The sequence below is a fragment of the Vigna umbellata genome, chromosome 2 (genome assembly GCF_029865625.1).
Source record: "Vigna umbellata cultivar VRB3 chromosome 2, Vumbellata_1.0, whole genome shotgun sequence".
Lineage (NCBI taxonomy): Eukaryota > Viridiplantae > Streptophyta > Magnoliopsida > Fabales > Fabaceae > Vigna > Vigna umbellata.
In genome coordinates, this window is record NC_142166.1 from 10794091 (window position 1) to 10805138 (window position 11048).

Below are 11048 nucleotides of genomic sequence, written 5' to 3' on the forward strand. Positions count from 1 at the left end.
AACTATAACACAAATAAATAAGTAAAATTAAAAAAATATATAAATACTTACGTACGGTTAAAAAGTTTTATCAATCGAAATCCAATTAATAAATTTGATAATCCTTTAATCAAATTTCAAAATTTCATAAAATCTATTTCGAAATTCCCTCCTATTTCTCCAAATCTATAACCCTACTCCTATATCCACAATTTCTAAGTTCATATACACTGTTCTAATAATTTAAAATGAAATGTAAACGAAGATATCGAAACAAATATATACCTTGTAATCTTGGAGTGAATGAATGTGTAGTGTAGACGTGTATGAACAAACGCTAGTGTTATTAAGTAACTCACAAGAGCATCAACAAAGTAAGTTGTGGTGCTGGGATTGGAGAACAAAATGGAGCTAGGAGTTGCGATGATAAGTTAAAGAAATGTGAGAGTAAAAGTAGGTGAATGGGGTTATTATAGGAAAGAGAATTTTTTTTACAAGGATAGTTTTGGCATTACGAGTTTAGAATTACAGAGAGAATCTTTAAGAGGTGCTTGGAGAAGCCCCCGCATTTCCTGGTTCAATTCGATTCAAAATTTCAATTTGCGAAGATCTTCTTCGATGGATCGCCGGAAAAGCAGCAGGAAAACGACGGCGTCGAAAGCCTCAACCGTGGAAGCGTCACCTTCAATCTCAGTTTCTGAGGCTTTTATAGTAAACGCGTTGTGCGTCGTTGGTCTGGCCTTCGCATTTTGGGCTGCCAACACTGCCTTCTCCATCGACATCGTTTCTCATTCTTCTCTCACACTCTTCCTCATCTCGGTACTTTCAATTCGTTTTTTCTTTTTTTTCTGTAAAATTTTCGTTCACTTTTTCTTTGTTTCTTTCACATTTTCTCATTCTATGGCTTCGTTTAGATTGTAGAGCTCCCGATCGTGATCCTTCTATACAGTCGATATCGACAAAATCCCCAACAATGCTCGGTAATTCGTGCTCCTTAATTTCTCAGAAACCGAATAATTCTCCGATTTCTGGGGATATTCTAAGTTTTTATGTTGTTTTCTTGCGATTTCTATTCTTTGCAGTACCTAAGAGCTGTTGGAAGAGGTGTTCTTGGGGTGCCTGTAGGTGAGTCTAAACTTCTTTTTTCCCTTTTTGATGATGCATTTTTCAACTTCAGGCTTAGTATAGTAAGTTGTTAAAGACGAGGATGAAAGTTTGTCTGGGTAAAACACTGTTTTGGTCCTTGAAATTGAAATTGTATACCACAGTCTCTCAAATTAAGCACACTCAAATGAGACTTGAAAATATTAAATAATTCTCTAATTCTTACACATATAAGGTAATATTTCTTACGAGTCACAACCTTTTTAATAATGGACTAAAGTGATTTGCAGATTACACTTTCAGGGACTCAAATGGCGTTTTAGCCTAAGTTAATTTTACTAATAAATCTTCTTCATGAAAATTTGTTTTTATTCATTCTAATATTTCTCTTTTATTCTGCAGGGGCATTGTTGAATTTTTTAGGAGCTATCGCTTTGGGGGCGCCTGTTAAATTTCAGTATGTTAAAGTAGTTACATCACAGTACAGTGTTTTTCTTTTTGTAACATAAGGTCGTTGTTGATGAGAAAAAGGATTACTTGTAATTACTATTGTTCCTTTAAAGCGAGACAAGTTGTGTTATCTTTAATTTGTTGCCTCTTCTATTATGTAATTAAAAATAGCTTTTCATTTTTTATTTTGAAGATCACCATAAATAACCGGAGCATGTTTTGACTTTGCAATTTTACTTGAGACAGGTATCTTCCTAAGACTATAAATTGGGCTCTCATGATGTCGGTATTCACGGTAAGTGACTATTTCATTTCTGTTCTGTAGCAATTACAGCTTCTGGGAGATTGTTTTGATGTTTTTGATTGGACTTGTGATAAGCACCCAAAAATTTTGGGGGAGCCAGTCTTTAAAACTAGCCATTAAGGAAGGAAGAACCAAACACTTAAATGCTCCACCAAACATATCATACTACTCGATATAGGACTTAGACACTCAATAGTATCAAAGTTCCTATCAATTTGTCTCATATTATTCTGCCCTTTTTTTCTTCGTGATACTTTGCATTTTGTCTGGATATTCTTTTCTTTTTTTGATAGGAATGAGAAGAGATGGAGAGTTTATGAGAGAAGGAAGAGAATTACTTAGTTAAATAACCTAACTGCTTATTACAGTTAGGAAGGGCGGGAATAACGGTTGTATAAATAGTTGGGTGTTTAGGAAGAGAAGGACTTTTGGTAGTTGATTGATTAACAGGCTTTGTCTTGTGAAAGGGGTTAAGCCCTTGTTTCTGTAAGTGTACAGAGAATTCTTTTGTGAATAATACACAGAATTGTTTCCATTCTTGTTTTCTTTCTATTCTGAGAGGTGAACTAGAGGGTTCTTGATTAGGTTTCTTAATCAGAAACCTATCACTTTTACTGTTTGAACGGCAGCGGCGGACGGGCCGGAAAGAAGCGACGCGTCGCGTCTAGTGCGGAGGCTTCGGAGGACGAGACCACCAGGGTTGGGTTGCGCTTCTCAAGGAGCACCTAACCCTTTACTTCGCCGGAGAAAGCAACGTTGGGCGGTAGCAACGGCGACAGCGGCGGACAGCAAAGCGAACAGCGGAAATGACAGAGAGATGATGTCGCCAACGATAGACAAAGAAGACACAAGGGTCTGACTCTTGATACCAACTTGAAGTTGAGAGAAAATGAAAAGTCTTATATTTTGATTAAGCAAGTCTAATACAACTTACTACTGTATTTATAGAAGACAATAGTTCTGAAAGATAAAAGGGCGGGAAGCCCCTAACAAAACCCTAACATAAATATTAATAATAAAATAAAGACATTATACTTCAACAGAAAAAAAAAGCCACCATTTGTGAAATCTTCAACTTATTAGTTATTTCTATTATACGATAATTAAAATTGGATGGTTTCCACTTCGTATCTGTTTGAGAACTTGTTTGCTCATTAGGCATCAGCTTAGTCTTTTACAAGGTAAAGAAAACCCCATCCATTTGTCAGGTGCTACTTGTTATTCTTGATCATGTACACCATACATTTAATGCAATTGTAGAAGTTTCCAGATTGTAGCCTATAACTCTCTGAGACTTGCATATTTGTGACCTATGACTTCGTTTCATTCTTCTGCAAATGATGATATCTATATGATCTCACCCTCAGAGGGTCTACTCCAACTTTAATGGGAATCTAATGATCAATATCTCTAGTAGGTGGAATGTCTTTTAGTTCTAAAAAACCCTCAGAAAACTCAAGCAACAATTCCTATAGTTGCTTTCTCTAGACAACTCTTGCTATATGATATGTATTTTTCCATTCCTATAGAACTAACGTCACTTTATCTCTATCCATAGTCCTTAGAGATTTGGAAGAAATAAGAGTTTTGGATAGACTGGGATCTCTAATAATAATGTTTTGACACTGATGCATAAAAGACACTAGTAACTCCTTCCAATTTACCTTTTCCTCCCCTTAGTCACTAACCTTGCTACTCCAATAATCACATCCACTTCTCCTAATTTGAACTAGGGAAAAACATATCTTTCATCTCATAAGAATAGAGCTCCAAATTTTTGTAACTTGAGTAGATTTTTTATTGCCATCCCCAAATCTAACATAGTAAGGTTGTGTATTGTTCAATTTAGAGACCCAGCTATTTTACCAATTTAGTGAACACGAAATTATAGTTGGCTCCACTATCAATTAATATGATCACTTTTGCCTCTACCACTGTTTCTAGATCTCCTCGTCAAAGCCTCTGAAAGACCCTTCCGAAAAAGATTCTTGGTTTTTCGTTGCCAATACTGAAACCAATGTACAACATCGCCTTCCATGTTGATCAAGGCCAACTTTAAGCATTCTGTAAGTTTGATTTATTGCATTTTGAAAATAAAAAATTCTACTTTTGCCAGCCATTGTAAAGGATCTTGATCCTCCAAAGGAGGTAATTTTATGCATATTGATGAATGGTACTTTTTGTAAGAATTTTCCTTGGAAGGCATTCATAATCAACTCATAGAGATTAGGCGGTGTGACATCATAAAGATGGGTCTAGTACAAGATACTTGAGAAGTGTGTCTATTCTTCTTGACTTGTGAAAGATGAATTTTTGCTTTGTGCTTTTAAGAATCTATTTTTTACTTTAACACCTAGCGTAGCATGCATGTAATTTTGCTTGCTATGTCTATTTTGAACATGTATGGTGTTTGGACGAGACATTTCATGTCTTTTGTATATTTGTCTTGTAAGAGTTGCTTCTGCTGATTTGATCTTCTAGTAGAGCAATATGTCTTTTGATGGCATGGACGTCTAGTTTAAACATAGGCAATTAGCACTTCTTACGTTTGATGCATTAGTGTCACTCCCTTGTCCTTGTTTAACATGTGTCTATTGTGCAGTCTGATCTTGTGGTTTTTACTTTAAGGTTGACTTGCATCTTGTCAACAACTTGTTCTTTGTTCATGATCTAATACTGTCTTTTGTTTTTGTCTAATACTTGTTTCACTATTTAGCTTATATTAGACAAACCAAAAGTTTCTTGTTTGGCATGATCAAACTTGGGTGCGAATGGCCAAATTATGAGAATAAGATTTGCGTCTTATCAATGTTATCAATATCAAATATCAAAAAATATCGGCGACCCAAAAATCCGTTATCAGTCTTCTCCTAGCCTCTTCTCCCAGCTGCCGCTGCATTTTCTCTTCCACTTGCTGCTGCTTATCTCTTTATCCACTTCACTTTTTTGCCATCACCATTCCACCACTGCCAGCAGCCATGCAAAAAGTTGTCATGGAAAACCAGCTTCGCCACCACCTTGTTGGGAAGCCGTCACCAGTTTCCGCCATGGCCGAAATTTGATAACACTGCATCTTGTAATGGCCTGACTTGTATTTTTTCTTGACAGTTACAACTAACTACATTTTAACCTCTATGTTCCTCCTATAATAGACCTGTAAGGTCATTTCGACTTCATTTTGGTTTTGTCACCCATTCTTAACACAAACACCATTTCAATTATTATGACCCACTAAATTTATATTTTCAAGTTTTGAAATTAGTTTTCAAAGGTTACATATTTAGTCCTCTTCCTTTTCCATGAATGAATTGCAAATTTACAACTTTTGTTGGGATGAACATTTTTTAAATTGTGGTCCCATGTTTATGTGTACTTTATAAATTCACATTTGATGTTATTTCAGACAGTTCCAGCATCATGTGTTCTTGGTTCATCATGGGCTGATTGGAGACGTATATTTGCTCAAACAAAGTAGGTTTCTTTTGGCTAATAATTTCTTATTCATAACATGTTTGTTCGTATGAAGTTTCTTTATTGGGATTTTGATGAATATATTTAATGTTGTATGTTGAATACTTTTTTTATAGTGTTGGGTTTATTTGGTCCTTCAATTATTTACTTTTAGTTACATTATTGTTATTCTTATGATATTTTTAGGCCAAATGGATCTATAGAGTACTTGATTTGTTTACCAGCTCATGGAGCAGTTATTGGGGCTTGGTTTGGGGCTTGGCCAATGCCACTTGACTGGGAGAGGCCATGGCAGGTAATTGATTTCTTTGTTATAGTGCTTTGTCTTTAAATTCATTGACCATTTTGTTAAGCAAATAGGAAGACCAATTCTTACCAAATTCATGTTATTTCAAAAGCCTCTATGCACAACCTCTTCACCTCTTCACTTGTTTTTACTATAAGTATTAACATTTTATCCAGTTTGTACTTTATTGGAGATCCCATATCGGCTAAAGCTATGATCCACTTATAAAATGTTGGTGGGTGTCTTGTAAGTCAGTTTTGTGACATTGAGTTGGATTTAAAGTTCGTTTTCTATGATGGTATCAGAGCTAGCCTTAGTAGATCTATTGGGTCTATCATGTCACTCGTTATCATGTTGTTGAACCACTCCCAAATATCTAGTCCCACACTTGAGATGTCTAGTCTTCAACTTGAGGAGATATGTTGGAGATCCCATATCAATTTGGATATGACTAAATTATGGTATATGATGATTTTGACAACATTGCTTCAAGGTTTGTTTTGGGAGTGGAAAATTTTCATTAGCATGAGAGACAACAACTGTCAAGCCCTTTGAGAATATTTCTTTTTTGTCCTATTTATAATACTATTGTGAGGAAGGTAAATATACTTAAATCTAGAATGTGGAAATATTGTAATTTAAGATATTGAGTCAAAATCATTTGTTTTTCTGTTTGGTTTTGTTTATTTATAGGGATTTGGGTATCATGGAATGCCAATCCAATAAATACTATAAAATACTCAGTGCAGTATTTGATTGTTTGGTTTTCCCTTAGTAGTTAGCTTTTGAAGATAGACCCAATGTGCTTGGGTGTGAATTAATTGGTGGTGCCAACTCTAGTTGTTAGTTTCTTGGAAAGAGATACCCACATAGGGTTCTAACAAGTGAAAGTGTCATTGAGTAAAGTGTTATAGTGTAAAAGTCGTTGAGAAGCTGACTCTGTTGAACGATGCTATGATAGGAATTTGAAGAATAGAAAATGAATTAGAGAGCTTGATTCCCCTTTCTTAGGTTCTCACATTTGTATTGATATTGATAGTTTAGATACAATGGATGAGAGGAAAATTGTAAGAATAAAAAAGGTCATATCTAGAACCTAGGCATAGGATAAAGCACATATCAACTTTTCAATGAACTCTATTTAAGATGACCTTTTCTAACACTCTCTCCTTAAGCAAGAGCATAGAAATTGTATGTCCCAAGCTTCGAACAAATAAATTCAATCCTAGGTCCTTTCAAGGATTTTGTTAACACATCTACGAGTTGATTATTGGATTTGACTGACTAGTACATATTTCTTTGGACAGCCTCTTTTCCTAAATAAAATGATAATCAATCCTAGGTCCTTTCAAGGATTTTGTTAACACATCTACGAGTTGATTATTGGATTTGACTGACTAGTACATATTTCTTTGGACAGCCTCTTTTCCTAAATAAAATGATAATCGATTTCTATGTGTTTAGTCTTCTCCTGGAATACTAGATTTGAAGCAATTTGGAGAGGAACTTGATTATCATAATACATCTTCATTTGTTCATACAAGTTCACAAAGGAGAGATGCCAATTACACTATACTCAAGTTCAACTGTAGAGCGGATGACAACATTTTGTTTCTTGCTTTTCCAAGACATAATATTTCCTCCAATGAAAATACAATATCTTGTAGTAAAGCTTCTGTCCATAGGAGAACTTGCCGAACCTTCATATAGTTAGAATCATATGATTCAACCTTCATATAGTTAGAATCATATGATTCATATGAATCGCAATACGTATCGCGATTCGGTTCAAAATTCTTCTACCATGATAAATATCGGAATGTGACTCGTTTTATGCCTTGAATTGTGACATGAATCGGATTGGAATTGTATGATTCACGATTCAATTTTGTTACACCCGATTCAGCTATGCATACACTTCACGAAGTGACACACACTGCATATGCTTCATGACACGGGAAATGAAGTGTAAAGAAGAGAAAAAAAGAAGGTTATACGAGAGATGAAAATATTCTGAGATGGCAGCAGTGGAGAAGAAAACAAGTTGGAGAAGAGAACATGTTTGCATGTACCCCTCACTATTTCAAACGAATACTAACAAATTCAAACTGAGACATATTCTAAATCTACCTCAACAGCACACTTACACAGTATTTTTAATCTCTCACTTTTGTGAAAGTTTCTATATTATGATTTTAATAATATTTAACTGATTCTGGAACAGCAGCACATTCACATCAACTTTAATCCACATTAATTCTAATACCACTTTTTCTGAAACATCTAGAATTTAGATCACATGATCTTTTATTTTAACTTTATATCCTTTTATTTGTTATCTTATATTTTTTCTTATATGCAAAATTATTCTTTTGCAAATACTTCAATGAATATTTTAAAATTAGTATTGTTTACTGCACTGCATTATTATTATTATTTGTTTTTTTTTATATAAGGGAAAGTTTACTATTAGAGCAAATGATAATGAAATTGAAAAGGTGGTTGAGAAGTTTAGGAAGAGGATGAAGATGAATATGAGCTGCAAGAGAATCTTATATTAGAGGAATAAGATGACTTAAGTGACATTTTTCTTGAAGATGATGAATGAAAGTGTAAGATTAAGATGTAAGATTTAAATATAGGAAATAGGATCTTATTATTGTTATTATGTTTTGGTTTTATGAATTGAATATTTTGACTTCATTCTAATATATGAAATTTTTAATATTTTTTATATCACTTATTTTTACTTAAAAATATCATATTTTTTTATCATGTATCTTGCTATTCATAACAGATTCGCTTCACGATTAAAAAAATTTGAAAAATGATTCACGATTCGAATTTCAATTCGATAACCATGCATATCACAACCAATGCCAATTGCAAAAGACAACAAACAAAGGTGGAGCAGGAATATGAGTGAGGATGAAGCTCGAGAGACAAAGGAGAGATAAGCCTGTCAACCAAGGTTGAGACAACATAAATAGGGGTCGAAACATGGGCATGGAATTTGGAAAACCTTATTAAGGGAGACGTGAAGATGCTCCAGTGAGGGGAAGGCGGTGTGTGGCTTTGATATGCCAAGCTACAACAAACAAAGAAGTTGCATGTGGAAAATAGTCAGAGGATGTGGCCAAGATGGTTGGACGTCGCATGACGAGACACCAAATCTGGTGGTCATCAAAGAAAAAACGGGGGTCAACAACGGTAGACAACAAATGACAATAAAACACAATGGAAATGTGTTATGTCAATGAGATGAAGCAAACTAGGTGTTCATCGTACAACAACAACAATGAAGGATAAGGATAGACAGCCTCAAAACAAGTACACTAGGATCAACCTGATACCAACTTGAGATGAATACAAAATAATAGAGATGAATGGGGAGCTTGATTCCCCTCGCTTATGTTTTCATATATATAATGACATTGGTAGTTTAAATACAATGGATGAGAGGAAAGAGAAAAGAAAAAGAAAGGTCATATCTAGAAACTAGGTATAACACAAAGCAGATTGTAGGTTTTCAATAAAGTCTATCTAAGATGAACTATTCTACCAATGTTGTAGAGTGAAAGTCATTCAGATGCTAACTCTTGTGAACCATGCTACAATATGAATTTGGGTATTATGGAATGTCTATGTCCCATGCAAGTAATATGATATGTTTGGCACAGTATTTGAGTTTTTGGTTTATTCCTATAATAGTTAGCTTTTCAAGGTGAGTTCTTTGAGTTCTTAAGTTCTTATCATCTATCTTTTTCAAGATACCATGATTATTAACCAAACCAAAACCTATAAGATTGTTATAGTTGTATAAATTGATTAAATACCAGTTTTAATAATTTTCATATTGTTAGATGTAACAGGCTTAAACCCGTCTCTTTTTATTTTCTTATTCATGAATACATAATCCTATGTACTTTACACACGTTAGGGATTCAACCCATGCCTCTTTCTTTTATTTTAACACAAATGAAATAGTTAATTTAATTTGTTGTTTCATAGCATTAAGTTATATTTCATCTTAATTTGTAGGAATGGCCAATTTCTGTTAGCTACGGAACCATAGCTGGGTACCTGGTGGCATTGGTTGCGTCATTGGGGTTCGTTCTTTCGTGTTTTAGGTCACTACATATCAAAAGTGAATAAAATGCAAAGTTTCTGGTTATTGTAATTGGTAAGCAACTTTACTAACATCTATTTCATTTGTTTTACTTTGTTGAAATAATAGGCACAAGGTAGAAAAGAAGGAAAGAAAAAGTAAGACTGTTAATAATATATTGATAATGTGATTGATGTCATATTGGACATTGATATTCGTGAATTAACATGCGATGAGTATCTTGTGTTTATACTCATGTATATTTCATCTACACATAAAGGAATATCCAATACGTTATGCATAACGTATTACGTCAAATCTTAATATTCTTTGTTTGTATTTTGCTAATAGTGATGGAGATGTAAAAAGCATAATCTATTGATGACCTAGACCTCGAAAATTGACATCTTTAGGACGAAATGAGATACATACTATTCCTCCATGTGCCTTTCTTTTTGCACCCACATAATCACCGTGTGCACCACCATAAATTCTCCAAGTCTGCCCTTGTGGTATTAAATTTGACAGCAGATGGGGATTGAAGTTTTGATGTTGTGTTGTTGTTTGTTGAGTGTTTTTACACACTTCATGTTTGTGGTGATGATGCTTGAAGCGTAGAGTGAATATTGTCACAAGATTGTGTGGTGAAGTGAGAATTGTGAAGGAAGGGAAGTTTGGATAGATAAGTTTCTCATTTTTTTTTTGTTTTGAAGTTTTTCTCTAGTTTACAATTTTGAACTTGGCTTCCAGATTGTGCAACTGAAACACTATATACAGAAGAATTTTAACTTCTGGAATGTACAATTTGTAATACCTTTCAAAAGTCTAAATGTATATTTATGAACTTGTGTAGATAAAACTGTAAGTTGGTTGTCCCATACTGACTATAGATATTTTGTGGTCAACGTATTGTTATCTAGAGGCTCAATTATGATCATCATCTATGTTAGTGGGATCCAAGTATTTTTTTTCAACTATTAGGAGTTGCACGTCATTATGTTGTTCTTGCATACGATTAACTCATATATTGTATATTGGTTGGATTGTGTTAATTATCTGACTTGGGACAAATTTCCGTTGAAAACTAGTTGTGATTTGTGTCATACTTTCTTTTACTTCACGTTTGTACGAAGTGAAAAAAAGAGAGTTGACAAACAATGAACAATTGCATAAAGGATGATTGTCACATTAAGTAAAAAAACCATAACTAAGAAGGATTTGGGTTCTATAACAAGTATCTTAAAATTAATAGATGCAAAACGAAAGTATTTAAATATAAGATACTAGTTACTCGACACATATATAGCCTTATGTTAAAACATATGGTTGTTTCCTATTGGAATAAC

The 11048-nt window shown here is 34.1% G+C and overlaps 1 protein-coding gene across 2 annotated transcripts; it reads left to right on the forward strand.

The window, feature by feature from the left end:
• Positions 1-306: 306 nt before the first annotated feature.
• On the forward strand, positions 307-10607 carry LOC124820077 (PIGF/3-ketodihydrosphingosine reductase fusion protein). Of its 2 annotated transcripts, XM_088106110.1 has the most exons (9): positions 307-798; positions 894-959; positions 1062-1104; positions 1486-1540; positions 1780-1828; positions 5241-5308; positions 5495-5603; positions 9636-9777; positions 10054-10607. In XM_088106110.1, the coding sequence occupies exons 1-8, from the start codon at positions 598-600 to the stop codon at positions 9747-9749; spliced, it is 705 nt and encodes a 234-aa protein (XP_087962236.1). In that variant the 5' UTR covers positions 307-597; the 3' UTR covers positions 9750-9777; positions 10054-10607. The 2 variants fall into 2 exon arrangements, with proteins under 2 accessions (XP_087962236.1, XP_087962235.1); XM_088106109.1 differs by having other exon boundaries at positions 308-798; positions 9636-10499.
• The last annotated feature ends 441 nt before the right edge of the window (positions 10608-11048 follow it).